Raw genomic sequence first — 15,190 nt, forward strand, 5'->3', positions numbered from 1 at the left:
TATCCTCTCTCGATTTTGCAGAGTCAGTGTTATGGAGTCCGACAGCTTTGGTTAGAGATTTACTCTAGGTCAGGATTGAAAACTGTGTATCACTCTGTTCATTATAATCCTGATCTTACCAGATTCCCAAGATAAAGACTGTGGTGAAAGTCTGAAAATAGATTCTAAAAATAGATTATAGGTTCATGAATAGATTAAAAGTTACAAATGAATACATGAGATTGAACTATGGCCATCATAATATGTCATAAATGGGCCAAAGTCATTGTTTTGCAAGCCACAATTAAGTCTCAAGTCTTTCCACCCAAGTCTTGAGTCACATCAAGTCAAGGCAACAATCTGTAATCTGTTCCTGGTTTACATTGGAGATAGACTCTGTTACTTTCCTGGCTCAAATATTAAATCATCGAGCAAAAAAAACACGTAGTCGTTGAGCTAACATTAGTTGCTTTTATAGCTTATCATTGTGAAAGTTTAAATGTCAAAAGAAAGTTGGATATTGTTGCTTTTCTTCAATATTTTCAGTCCACATGTTTTCCTGACTCCATTTTTTTATCACCTTGTAATCTTTATAAACAAATTAAAATATTTATAATTTTTCTTTGTTGTGTTAGACCTGGGAATTGTGAGAAAGCAAAAACAAGTAGCTGGAAATGAATCAATCTAATTCTAACTAGAAATGTAGAAGTCAAACTTAATAAAATACAGATGATCATCTGAATAAAAGAAAAAATAATTGTATCTTACATGTGGAAAAATAACTAAATAAAAGGTTACCATAATAGTGTCATTAATTCAAAACTACTAACACTGCAGCATCACAAGCAGTGCATTTGTAAGATTTTAATTAAACCAAAATAATAAAGACAAAGACAACATTTTCTGTGGGTGACCCACCTGTTTGACATGAAGGGGAGGTTAGAATATTAAGACATATACATTTCTGACATATTTTGTTTTATTTCTCTATTTGTAGTTGACATTGTAGTTTGCAGAAACTGTTTCATCAGTAAAGGGAGTAATTACAAGGCATCAACTACTTATGCCTAAGTAGTTGATGCCTTTTACAGAGACTTTAAAAGGGGTGGGGACTGAGGGGGTTAGCCTCCCGATTTTATCCAGAAACATAGTTTCAGATTTAGAGTAGTTGATTTTGTTGCCAGAGAAGCTGCTAAAATAGTTTGTTAGGTAGAGTAAACCCGGTAGTTTGTTGTCATTTAGAACAAAACAAAATCACATAATCATCATAAAAGGCTATGTGATGTTCTTCATCTACTATACCTATACCCCTGAAGTTAGTGCTGTTATGATTTGTCATTGTCTGTGGCTCAATCACAAATGGTACCAATTAAGGAGACATTGGGGAGTCTTGTCTTGAGCCTCGAAACGTAGAAGATGAGGTCAGTCCCTTTGGTAGAACCACAACCTGTGGTTTGGAGTACAGGAGCCTAATCCAGCTGAGAAAGTTGTTTTTAAAGCCAAACCTTCGAAGAACGTCAAACAAGTCTTGCTATTCAACTTTGTGATAGGCCTTCTCAGCATCCAATGATAAAATAGCAGTATCTATGCAGTGTACAAGCAGCAACTCTTTAAAACCAATATTAAGTATTAAGTAATATTATAAAATCCTTGTTGGCCTGAAACAAAGCCGTTCTGGTCTAAGTGCTCAAGCAAAGCTGTTTTTAATTTTGTTTAATATCTGTTTGATGACAATAAAGGATTTTGATTTTGATTAAGCTAAATGTCTGAGTTTGAGACAGGGGCAACCTCTTTCATAATGCTACATAACAATGTTCAATTCATACCTGATGTACGCCTGTGTCTGATTTTAGCCATTTTAAATGGAATAAATGTAAGGGGTTGTGTACTAATTTAGTTTTCCCCCAAAATTGCATTTTTATTACATCTTACAGAGAGTTTTAAAGGAATTTTTTAATCAGGTTTTAACTTGAATCTCTTAAATTGTTGAAAATTATATGAAATATATCTATATCAAAATATGTAAAATAAAAAAACAAAAAACATGTAGATTTATGGCGTACTTACCTTTTTACAATACTTTGTAATCTGTATCTTCCAGAACTTTCTCATCATTCTTCTCTGGCAATCCTCCTGTATTGTTGTGTGATTGTAATCAGCCTCTGGGTCCTCTATGTCATGTCTATCTGCCCCTATGGAATCAACTTTAGCTTTATGAAGCAACAACCTTCCACCCAGCCAAAGAGCTAAACTGCCTTAAAGTAGGGCTGTTGGCTGATTTGATATCCAACTGATATTTTAGGATTTCATTAATTCAACAGAGAAGCAAAATTAGACAGTGTAAAAGAGCAGAGGTACATTTCTTAACCAAGATGAATAATGTTTCAACTGTTTCAGTGTTTTTTCTTTCAGGTTTAAATGAGACAAGAAATTACAGGGCACCTCTTTTCTTTCTCTCTTTGATGTGTTACTTTGTAATCATCCTTGTAAATGTTTGTGTTATTTTGACAATAATCTTGGATAATGAACTCCATGAACCAATGTATATTCTGCTGTGTGCTTTTTGCATGAATTCCCTTTATGGAACAGCAGGTTTCTATCCCAAATTTCTCTGGGATCTGCTCTCTCCTGTTCATGTCATCTCTTACTCAGGCTGCCTTCTGCAGAATCAGGTGTTGTACTCCTCTGCCTGCAGTGAACTGTCCATCCTTGCCCTCACGGCATATGATCGGTATCTGGCTATATGTCGACCACTAGAGTACCACTCTGTCATGCCGAAGCAGAGAGCCATCACTTCAGTTTGTCTCACTTGGTTAATACCTTTCTGCTTAATGGCTGTAAACACGTTTCTTACATCTAGATTGAAATTATGCAGCCCACATTTAAACAGACTCATCTGTTTGAACTGGAGCATTGTTATGCTTGCTTGTTTTCCAGCTGAAACTACTGTTAACAGCATTGTTGGAAATTTGACAATAGCAATTTATGTTCTGCACATTGTTGTAATTCTGTGGTCCTACATTTTTCTCATCAAAACATGTCTTGGTTCTTTAGAAAACAGGAGAAAGTTCATGCAAACATGTGTGCCACATTTGATCTCCTTGTTCACTTTTTCCGTAATTATACTTTTTGATATTTTATATATTCAATTTGAGTCCAAAAATTTACCACAAACTCTTAAATACTTTGTTTCTATAGAATTTCTCATCATACCTCCTATAATGAATCCACTTATTTATGGTTTCAAGTTGACCAAAATACGAAACAAAATTGTAGCAACCATGAAAATTAAATGACTGTCCTGTAGTCTTAATTGTTTGTAAAATTTGGTTTCTGATCCTTTTACGTTTTGTTTTAATTAAGTTTTTTTCCATTTTTTATTTTCTTTTAATTGAATTCAGCCATTTTTTCCCATTTTACGTTGCATACAGTTTATAGTCATTCAATAGATAAGAACAATAATAAAAAGTTAATTTATTTCAGTAAATCAGTTCACTAAAGGAAATACTGTATAGAGTAATTACACACAGATTGATGTTTTTAAGCTTTTATTTCTGTTAATCATGATAATTTTCTGCTTACAGCTAATAAGAACATGACATTTATGATTAGAATATTACATCAGTCCAATGAAATTAAAAATATTTAATACATAAACGTAGGCTTAATGAAAAGTATGTTTAATACCTGCTTAAGGATTGTGTTTTTTCAAAATGTACTTTGACAAATCTGATAAACATGTTTCATGAAAACCTATAATCCAATTTATTAAATGTGACTCAACATGATCCTAACATTTCTTTCTTTATTTGTTCTTAGCTGTAAATAATAGTATAACTTGCCTTTTACTATATTGTATTCAAGGTAAAATATGCAGTATACAGGTCCTTCTCAAAATATTAGCATATTGTGATAAAGTTCATTATTTTCCATAATGTAATGATGAAAATTTAACATTCATATATTTTAGATTCATTGCACACTAACTGAAATATTTCAGGTCTTTTATTGTCTTAATACGGATGATTTTGGCATACAGCTCATGAAAACCCAAAATTCCTATCTCACAAAATTAGCATATTATTAAAAGGGTCTCTAAACAAGCTATGAACCTAATCATCTTAATCAACGACTTAACTCTAAACACCTGCAAAAGATTCCTGGGGCCTTTAAAACTCCCAGCCTGGTTCATCACTCAAAACCCCAATCCTGGGTAAGACTGCCGACCTGACTGCTGTCCAGAAGGCCACTATTGACACCCTCAAGCAAGAGGGTAAGACACAGAAAGAAATTTCTGAACGAATAGGCTGTTCCCAGAGTGCTATATGAAGGCACCTCAGTGGGAAGTCTGTGGGAAGGAAAAAGTGTGGCAGAAAACGCTGCACAACGAGAAGAGGTGACCGGACCCTGAGGAAGATTGTAGAAGTGCACAGGCGTGTGCAGGAAATGGGCTACAGGTGCCGCATTCCCCAGGTCAAGCCACTTTTGAACCAGCAGCAGAAGCGCCTGACCTGGGCTACAGAGAAGCAGCACTGGACTGTTGCTCAGTGGTCCAAAGTACTTTTTTCAGATGAAAGCAAATTCTGCATGTCATTCAGAAATCAAGGTGCCAGAGTCTGGAGGAAGACTGGGGAGAAGGAAATGCCAAAATGCCAGAAGTCCAGTGTCAAGTACCCACAGTCAGTGATGGTCTGGGGAGCCGTGTCAGCTGCTGGTGTTGGTCCACTGTGTTTTATCAAGGGCAGGGTCAATGCAGCTAGCTATCAGGAGATTTTGGAGCACTTCATGCTTCCATCTGCTGAAAAGCTTTATGGAGATGAAGATTTCATTTTTCAGCACGACCTGGCACCTACTCACAGTGCCAAAACCACTGGTAAATGGTTTACTGACCATGGTATCACTGTGCTCAATTGGCCTGCCAACTCTCCTGACCTGAACCCCATAGAGAATCTGTGGGATATTGTGAAGAGAACGTTGAGAGACTCAAGACCCAACACTCTGGATGAGGTAAAGGCCACTATCGAAGCATCCTGGGCCTCCATAAGACCTCAGCAGTGCCACAGGCTGATTGCCTCCATGCCACGCCGCATTGAAGCAGTCATTTCTGCAAAAGGATTCCCGACCAAGTATTAAGTGCATAACTGTACATGATTATTTGAAGGTTGACGTTTTTTGTATTAAAAACTGTGATGGAAATTCTTGCAGTAAGCATTCCACAGTGTATGACCTTTGGTTTACCTCACTCCAGTGAACATCTGTGTTAGAGGAGGAAGCTGTAAAAGCCATTATCAGAAGTTTAATGGTTAAGGGCATTTGTTAGGGTGATGCCTCTTGGAGAGTAGATGGTTGTTCCTAGGTAACCTAGTCACCTCTGAACCCGGGAAGGGTCTGGGGTCGTAAAACACAGACTCTTTGAAGTTGAGATAACACTGTCATGTTCTGGTATAAATACTGTGTGTAAATGTTGATCGGGGCTCTGTTTCACTGACTAACCTCAGTGTCAGGGTCTTCAAACGCTGAATGCCTTTGAATAAAACTTATAAGACAAAGTCCGGATTTTCTCTTGTTATGAGTCAACTTCTACCCACTTTGATAAGAAAATTCCACAACAATTTTAGCGTCACGAACAGGATCTAACGTGCCAGAGGAGACCGCAGGATGGGACACGGACGCCTGGCCAGCCTGAGAGTTGTCCTCAGTCCACCTCCATATTACGGTAGTGGAGTCCTCATGCCCGCCTGCGGCGTCTGGCTGATTAGATCCGAACAATTTGTCTTCAAATATATCTGGGTGAGAAGTTGCTCTGTATGATATAATGTATATTATTATTTTTATTACACATTAACCATCATCTCCTAACTAATTAATTAGGTTCCAGAGTTGCGAGAGGGAGGACATCAGCTGAGGGCCCGGTTACCCTGCAAAAGGAATTGCAGGGAGGTTCTTATTGGTAACAATAAGATAAAGCAAAACACAGGGTTTTGCGGGTGGTTTTTGGCAATTTTCTACACCTCATAAAGGAGAAAAGCCAGTGGGCAGACGTGCCGCTGAACGGGTAAAAAAAAAAAATGGTTCCGGAACCTTGAGGCATCAGGGGTGTCTCCTTCTTCAGACTCTGATTTATAAAATAATGAAAGGAAAAAGTGGGGATGATTGTGTTAAATGTGCTTTAATTTGGAAGATAAGTTTGGTTTTTCACAGCGTGGAAGTTTGAGTGTAAATAAGTTAAATAGTTTAAAAAGTTTCAAGTAAAACAGTTGATGGAAAAATAAAAAAAAACAAGAAAAGATTAAAAAGCACAGAGTGCATCAATTAAGGGGTTAAAGAGTTAAAACTTTCCTGAAGGAAGTTTCGTTTGTCTTAAATATTGCGATCAGTCGGTAAAGAAGGTAAAATTGAAAAGGGACATTAGAGATGCGAAAAGAAAGTTGTTTTAGAAAGGAGTATAGTGCATGTTGTGGAAGGAAGTGACAGGCAGGAGGACAACTGACTGACTGACTGATAATATTTATTTGTACAAAAATTTGAACCTATACTAAACTTTTCTTCTGCCTCTCTCACACACAAATACACACATATATGGGATTTAAGTTCAACATCTGCGTTTTTGAGTCTGGATTTTAGAAACCTGCCCTTCTCCATGGCTACTCCGCCAGAGACGCTTCTCCAGCACGGCCTGAAAGAGAGAGATCTGCCTTCCTGCATGTTGAAAATCGCAGTGTGACTTTCTACAAGAAAAAAAAACGAAACTCAGAAGAAAATCCGGATTCTCTGAGATGGACAAAGATCCATGCTGTTTGCAAGAGCCAGAAGAGCGATACACTGGATTTATATTGAAAGCATCTTATGCGGGCAGAAGAGAAACCGGAGCAAAGTTTCTTCTTTCTCCCTCCTGGAGAAGTTAAAGTGGACAAAGAATGATTGAATGTCTCACCAACAGACCTGGGAAGGGCCTGGTTGTTTTTTGGACTGATAGAGGACTGTGTGCCTGACAGTCTGACTCTGGAGCGATTTAGAAACTGATGGGGGTAACGTACAAACACACACATTTGCATAAATCTTTTCCTATTTTCTGCAATGAAGAACGCTTATTAACCGCTGCTCATGTGACGCTTGCTTGACGTGGACAGATATAGCGGGTTAAAATATTATTTTAGGGTTAGAAAAGTATCTTTAAAAGGGTGATAACTTAACACATTTGATACTTTCTGGTTAATTCTTTCAGAGAAGCAAGTTCTCTTTCGTCGTGGAATATTCAGGGTCAATTATTCTAGTTATTAAAAGTTATTAAAAAGCAGAGGAAGTTACAATATCCCCAAAACTCAGCAGTAACCATGTGTTTCTATGTTATTCTCAGGACAGATCTCATGAAGGAGTATTTTTAAAACCCAGCGCATGCGTAAAACCTGATGGGTTTCTCCTTCAGGTATAATTTTCTGTTGTCAGAGTTTGTATCCCATAAATCTAATGGGTAGAGACCTCATTAAAACAGGCTTAGTTTTACTGCAGATGGTCTTCATACAGTTTCTGACACAGTATTTACAGTTTGGTGCAGTTTTTGTCCGCAAGTGTTAACTGACGCTTATGGAAAGTACAAATTCATTGTTTTTCACAGCAGCTGCTGGGAAGAGGTTATATTAGGTTTTTCTTCCCTCTTCTGATTCATGCAGCGTGTTGATTTACACTGTACCTTATATCAGGTCCTGACAAAAAACTATGAAAGATTTGGTTCTGCAGGTTCTTTTTTCTCCCTTTGGAGAAGGAAAGGACACCTGATCAGTTCTGTGTTGCATAGAAATATTAAAACACTTGTTGTTTTCTAAGATATCACCAGCTAAAAACTTTTAAAACTTTGAGAGTAATTGGTTTTGTTAAACATATTTCCCTTGGTAAAACAAACCTTTAAAATGAGTATGAAAAAATTGGGTTATTTAGAAAGAATCTGATTGGACAGTGGTACCACACAAAAATTAAACTGCTTCCTAAAAGACTCTGCATGAAAAGGCCTTCAGAACCGTGGAGTTATTTTCCACCACAGTACCAAGTTTTTAAGCATGCTTTTTCTTTATTTTAAAACAGATCTGGTTTTTGTTTTGTTTTTGGCTTTTTAGCATAATGTTGTCTGAAGCTTCTTATGAACTGGGATAGGAGCAAATATGATCTGAGGTAAATTAGGAGCTGTGAACTAATAATTTTAAATCTGATTATTGTCCAAGCAGAAATAATATATTTAGCCAATCCTTCAATCTCTGCAGAAAGTTAACACCATTGTTCAATGCAGTAGTACTCAACTTGTGGTTCCTGGACTCCTGAAGCCTGTAAGCCATAGATTTTGGGTCCATGAAATTATAATACTTAATTAAAGGTAGGCTGATTACTTATTAAAATAGATCTAAGCCAATGATGAGTTCCAGTCATTTTGGTGACTTTGAAATGCAATAATACTCAAAATTTCTACTCTGGGGAACACAGATTGGGGTTGAAGAGTTTAGTTTTGGAACCAAGGTTAGGATTTTTATAACAGAATCCAGACAAGTAAAATCCTTTATTTTAGGAAAAGAAAAGAAATAAAGGCTCTCTTAACAGTAAGAGGATGGTCGGCTCAAACTCAAGTCTCCTTGTTTGATTTCTTAGGGTTTAAAGATTAAAAGAATACATATGAGTACAAAGGTACACAAGGTGATTTCAGATTACTAAGAGATAAAATATTGGAACATTTATCACCATTGGATTATTAAAGAGGGGTTCTAGTGATAAGTTCTCCCCAACTCTCAAAATTTAAATAGCCAAATTAAAGAAAATGATGTTTGTTCTTTTTTGAAACATTATGTGGGGAAAAGTCCAGTTTGGAGACAAGCTTCTTATCTTAATTTATGATTAAGTCAAACACTGCAGTTTTGTTTAGTTTGGGTATAACATGAAAATGTCAACGCTGACTTTTCTAATTTCCCCTCGGGGATCAATAAAGTATCTTTGAATTTGAATTGAATTAAATTAAAAATACTTCTTTGCATTTAACTTGAAATTCTGCAATACAGCTGCGATCAAATTAAGCCAAACAAAAAGAGAATTATAACAATAACTCTCAGGATTGTAGTTATTATTACAGAGTTACAGTACAAAGAATTAGCAAAAGGTTTCAGCATCAGTAAATTTGGATTCATATAAGAGAAAACTGTTGCTGTGCTTCTAAATACTTTGAGATTTTTTGGAATATGTGCACTCATTTTTAAAAAAAACAATCCTGAAGATTGTCATAACAACATTGATCAATTATAGCATTAAAAGATATGGTTGAGAAAACATATTCTGAAAAGAGATTGTTAAAAATTTCTTTGAATTCTTGAAGCTTCAAATTTGGCCATTTGTCTGTCTTTGATGTTTTGTCTTTGTTTTGTTGGAATGAATGTTTGTTTATATGTTGCATGAAACAATAATCCATGTTTAGAATAATGTTTCTAAATCCCAGATTGATTAAACTTTGAGTTTTCAGGAGAGTTAAGAAGCAGCTTGTTTCTGAGGTAGGTGCATGTTAACAGTTTTGCAGTTTAAGTTACACTAATGTGGGATGGGATGAAGAAACTGTGGGTCCGCCCATAGGCTGTCAATCAAAGGTTAGTTCTGCCTGACTCCGCCCACCTACTAGATTGGTTCATGCCTTTGCTGTCATGGTAACGCTCAGCACCTCCCTTCCTGAGTTTTAACACTGTTTAAGAGACAATAGAGTCAAAATGCTTGTAGTGATTGTTGCCTTAAAAACATGTTTTTTTTGTATAATGATTAAGGATGTAGCATGACTTTTAGATTTATGTGTTTTATTATTAAAAGGTTAATGAAATAGTTTAAACTAGTTTGAAGAATTAGTTTTGCATGCAGAATCATTGGTGATTTATTAGATTGAAAGTTTCCCTGGTACCATTAAGCTAGCTGACAATTCAAGATATGCCAAAAGTAAGGAATATATTTTTGATAAAGAATCAGAGTCATGCCTTTATACTTGGTGGGAATTATTTATTAGATTCAATTTGTAGGGTTTATTCATCCAAATTACATTGGATGTCCATTAATCTAATACTCATCTTTGTACAAGACAAATTAGGATGATATGTGACTAATTTCTAAGTGAAACATTGATGAACTGAATAACTAAAGTTTGTGTTTAGTTGTTAATGGAACTGAATTGCAGTTAAAAACATCTGGATTTTCTTTATGTTGCTTTCGTTAAATTCATAGTGACACATAGTTATGTCAGAATTCATTTCTTTGGTTCTAGGTTATGTGATCTTGGTTACTAAAACATTTTTGTACAAACTTTTTGCTGGATTGTCGCATGGGTTGGACCCTGCGCCAGAAGAGGGGAATGTCAGAATAAAGTAACATGGGGTTCCAAAAGTTTTAGCACTCATGGGAAAAAGGGTAGCTCAGACCTCCAGTGAGGACTTAGTGACAATGCGAGAGAGACGTTGTACTTTGTTTATATAAATGGTGCATAGCTCCCTGAGACCACATTCTGAAAACCTCTCTGAAATTATGGTGTTGATTTTTTGTGAAATTTTATGTCTCCACAGATTAGACCATTTTTGAAATTCTTTGTGGGTATTCTGAAACTATGAAATGTTGACCTGTAATCAGGCCTTCCTCAGACATCATGTCACATTTTTGATATTCAGAATATTTAGCTGATGGTCATTGCTAGTATATCAGGTGAAGTCAGAAGATCAATTATTTGGATTTTGTTGGATGTTTTGATGAAGTTCATGTAGTTAAGCACTTATGTTTGAGAAGGGGACTTTGAATTGAAAATTAGCCAAGTGTTGTGAAGGCCCTGTTCTCACTTATATGAGATTGAGACAAAGGACACAGGCAAATCTCAGTCCTTTTGAAGTGCTGTGTGGCAGGTCTCCTAATTTGGACATGGGGATATTGCCAAGATAATTTTCTTCCACATCTTTGTGTGGAGATAGGATGTTGTTTTACTGTCAAAACCTGTCCACTGTGTTTTCTCAAGTTTCACAGACAGTGAAGGCTGCATTACCAGAAACAGCCACTTCCACCCTCCAGTCCTTTATTCCTGGCGACTGGATTCTGGTCAGAGAATTTAGGAGAAAACACTGGAAGTCCAGGTGCTGGAATGGCCCATATCAGATCCTACTAGACAGCCAGAAAAGCTGCAGGAAAGCTGCAGGAAAGCTCCAGCTCCTCCAGTTTCATCTGGCTTCCAGGACGCAAGTCATCTTCCAACTGGATCATCCACGGCCTGAAAGGTGTGAGGACAGCGGACCACCACAAGATAAAGAACTGTAAGCTGATCACTGGCGAGTGATTGAACAGGTGGTTGAAGAACACTGTTCTTACAAGGGCACAATAATCCCTTGGGCAGTGCAACGTTATTTCAGAATCTACTTAAGGCCATCGCATTGCCTGAAAGTTAGAAGTCATAAGGTCATTTGCCTCACTGCACACACACCACAGTGAGAGACACATAGGAAACATACAGGGAAGACCTCTACACATTTGCACATAACCTTTCTCTGGATGAACTGGTGACGCCTGCAACAGAGAGACAGTCAAATATGCGCCACGATGCTTATTCTCCTTAATTTCTTAAGCAGGTTAGAGTTCCTGTTTCTAAATATATTTCTAGAGGAGCTTCCTACGACCGCCCACCTGTACCAGACTGGTAACAGGGCAGCTTGAAGCCACTCAGGAGAGTCGGCAGGATTTTTTGTTTTTTAAGTTGTGTTTATAATTTGTTTTCTTTAAAAAAAGAAACTGTTTGCTTTCAGTACCAGAAGAAAGGACATTCCACTTCAAGGTCACGATGCAGTTAAATGGAAGATGGTCTGTTCTGATGCTAATGATTGGTATTTCAAGTATTTTTATAACTCTTGTGTTCATTTGGGAAAAGGTGCAGCAAAGACAATGTAAGGCTAATTTGAGGAATTGTGTTAATAATGCTCATCAGCTGATTTGAAGAGAGATCCATCACTTTTCTGACTACTATGATCATACTGATAATGTCTGGTGGCAACTGATGCATCAAACCGTGAGGAAGATAAGAAAGGACAGTTGCTATGTTTGTTGTTTGATTCCACATGCTATTAATGATCGACCATTTTTGGTACCAGTTCCTATTGATACTGCTTATACTCTAGCTACTTTCTTTCCAGATAACCGGTTGGTGGAGGTCATTTTTCCTTGGGTGAGGAATTATGCTGTACAGACAAGCAGAAATGTTAGTAAATTTTCTAGTGAGACTAATTTAACGTGTGCGTCTACAGGAACTCTTTATAGATTTCGGGGTAATAGAAATCCAATTAAAGATCCAGATATTTGTATTGCTCAGGAGGAAAGCACACCTTATTTCCTTGGAAAGACGGTGGGTTGTAAAACTATTATACCAGTTTCATGTGCCTTGATCCACAGTAATACATCTGGACCTTGTCCTGTCAGGACTGATCCGTATACTATTTCAGAATCTTTGGCTCCAGATCCTTTTGTGTTAACTCTTAATCTTACAGCCTTACCGAATGGAAGTCAATTGTATGGCATGGCAGGTAAATTAACCAGGGTTCTTGTTACTTTTCCTAGTAGAGATGGGTTCTCGTGTCCTAAGAACATGGTTTGGATGTGTGGAAATAGATCATATCTGTATCTGCCTGCTACTTGGTCTGGAGTATGTTATCTAGCTCACTTACTACATACGGTCACAACTTATACTTCAATCAGCCTAAGCTATTAGAACGATGAGTTTGCAAACTAGAATGGCTTTGGATTATCTGTTAGCTGAGAGGGGTGATGGTTTTGAAGAATTTTCCTTTAGTTGTGATTATCTTGTAATCAGAAGAAAGGAATGTGATGGAAATTCTTGCAGTAAGCATTCCACAGTGTATGACCTTTGGTTTACCTCACTCCAGTGAACATCTGTGTTAGAGGAGGAAGCTGTAAAAGCCATTATCAGAAGTTTAATGGTTAAGGGCATTTGTTAGGGTGATGCCTCTTGGAGAGTAGATGGTTGTTCCTAGGTAACCTAGTCACCTCTGAACCCGGGAAGGGTCTGGGGTCGTAAAACACAGACTCTTTGAAGTTGAGATAACACTGTCATGTTCTGGTATAAATACTGTGTGTAAATGTTGATCGGGGCTCTGTTTCACTGACTAACCTCAGTGTCAGGGTCTTCAAACGCTGAATGCCTTTGAATAAAACTTATAAGACAAAGTCCGGATTTTCTCTTGTTATGAGTCAACTTCTACCCACTTTGATAAGAAAATTCCACAACAAAACACTTTTCTTTTATTGGTTGGATGAAATATGCTAATTTTGTGAGATAGGAATTTTGGGTTTTCATGAGCTGTATGTCACAATCATCCGTATTAAGACAATAAAAGACCTGAAATATTGCAGTTAGTGTGCAATGAATCTAAAATATATGAATGTTAAATTTTCATCATGACATTATGGAAAATAATGAACTTTATCACAATATGCTAATATTTTGAGAAGGACCTGTATTTTGAAACAATTCATAATCATAATTATGTGTAACTTTTTCTTTTTTATACTTTGCCTTGTTTTGCTCAATATTTATTTTCTTTTATTTGTTTTCCTCCTGTCTAATGTGAAGCTCCTTGTGTTGAACCCGTGTATGAAACATGTTCAATAGATGACTGATTAACTGCACAAATAACAAAGGTTGCCGCTATGCCAAAAGACATCAGAAAATACTACACAATATCCAATCCCACCCTGTTAAACAATATGTGTGCAGGCTGGTTGATAGAATAAAACCAACATATTTGAGTTTTTCGTGTAACAAGATTCTCAAATATTAGTTATAATCTCAAAAATAAAGTATGGTATTAGAAATGTTCCCAGTTTTCAAAATAAATATGATTATATTTTAATATGGTTAGCAGATATGGTTAACAGCCTTCACACGTTGAAGCAGGTGTTTCATGGCATCTTTAACTCCAACTCCACAGCGATAAGCAAACTGGAGCGGATTCTGATGAGTTTATTGTTTGCTTACTCAAGTGGGCCAACAGGAGTCTCTCTAGGACCTTCATGATGTGGGATGTCAGGGCAACAGGTCTATAGTCATTGAGGACTGATGGGTGAGTTTTCTTTGGTAGCGGAACAAGACAGGAGGTCTTCCACAACACCGGAACCTTCTTCTGGGCCAGGCTAAGGTTGAAGAGGTGCTGCAGAATCCCACAGAGCTGCTCTGCACAGGCCTTCAGGATTCTAGGGCTGACATGATCTGGACCTGCAGCCTTATTCCGATTCAGTCTCTCCAGTTGCATCTTCACTTGACTTCTTGAGACACACAGATGGAAGGGGGAAGCAAAGGAAGCATCAGCATCTTCTGATATGGTTGAAGGCAAACATGTAGAAGCAGAAGGGTCTAGGGCTGAGGTGGAAGATAAAAAATTTGAGGTGTTACTGGACAGCTGTGGGTCCTGTGGGTCAAAGGAGGGTGGGATGTCTATTTGGCTGTGAGCAGGAGGGGAGGATGCGAAGCTTGTTTCTGAACTGAACCTATTGAAGAATGTGTTCAGTTCATTGGCTCTGTCCAGACCTTCACTGGTCTGATCATCCTGCTGCTTGAAGCCTGTGATGTTCTTCATCCCTGTCCACACATCTCTGATATTGTTTTGCTGGAGCTTGCTCTCCAGCTTCTTCTTGTACACATCCTTGCTGTCTCTTATCTTGACTTTAAGTTGCTTCTGTATACTCCTCAATAATTCTCTGTCTCCCTCTCATAAGGCTCTTTTTTTCTTGTTAAGCAGGTCCTTCAGGGCACTGGTGATCCAAGGTTTGTTATTGGGGAAGCATCTCACGGTTCTGGTGGGGATGACGTTATCCACACAGAAGTTTATATAGTCGGTTACACACTCAAGTCATGGCATTGATGTCCTCTCCATGTGGCTGGCACAGTCCTCTTTATTACAGGTTGCCTCTGAACAAGGGGCTTATATTTTGAGCAGAGAAAAACAAGATTGTGATCGGATTTGCCTAGAGGAGGTCTAGCTGTAGAGATGTATGAGTCCTTGACATTTGCATAAAACAAATCCAATGTTTTGTTTTCTCTAATAGAGCAGCTGACAAGCTGTTGAAACATTGGAAGTGTAGCAGAGAGTGAAGCATGGTTAAAATCACCAGAAATTGCCACAAAAGCATTGGGGTTTTGTGTCTGTAGCTTAGCATCAAC

The 15,190-nt window shown here is 37.5% G+C and overlaps 1 protein-coding gene across 1 annotated transcript; it reads left to right on the forward strand.

Annotated features, from left to right (window-relative positions):
* The first annotated feature begins 2,345 nt into the window (after positions 1-2,345).
* On the forward strand, positions 2,346-3,275 carry LOC124871856 (olfactory receptor 11H6-like). The gene has a single exon (XM_047371466.1). It carries the CDS (start codon positions 2,352-2,354, stop codon positions 3,273-3,275), a length of 924 nt encoding a protein of 307 aa, XP_047227422.1. The 5' UTR covers positions 2,346-2,351.
* The last annotated feature ends 11,915 nt before the right edge of the window (positions 3,276-15,190 follow it).

This window comes from Girardinichthys multiradiatus, chromosome 7 (genome assembly GCF_021462225.1).
Source record: "Girardinichthys multiradiatus isolate DD_20200921_A chromosome 7, DD_fGirMul_XY1, whole genome shotgun sequence".
NCBI classification, from domain to species: domain Eukaryota; kingdom Metazoa; phylum Chordata; class Actinopteri; order Cyprinodontiformes; family Goodeidae; genus Girardinichthys; species Girardinichthys multiradiatus.

Bases quoted from the DNA above. Each gene is read 5' to 3' on its own strand.
- LOC124871856 (XM_047371466.1), top strand. From the start codon at position 2,352: ATGAATAATGTTTCAACTGTTTCAGTGTTTTTTCTTTCAGGTTTAAAT.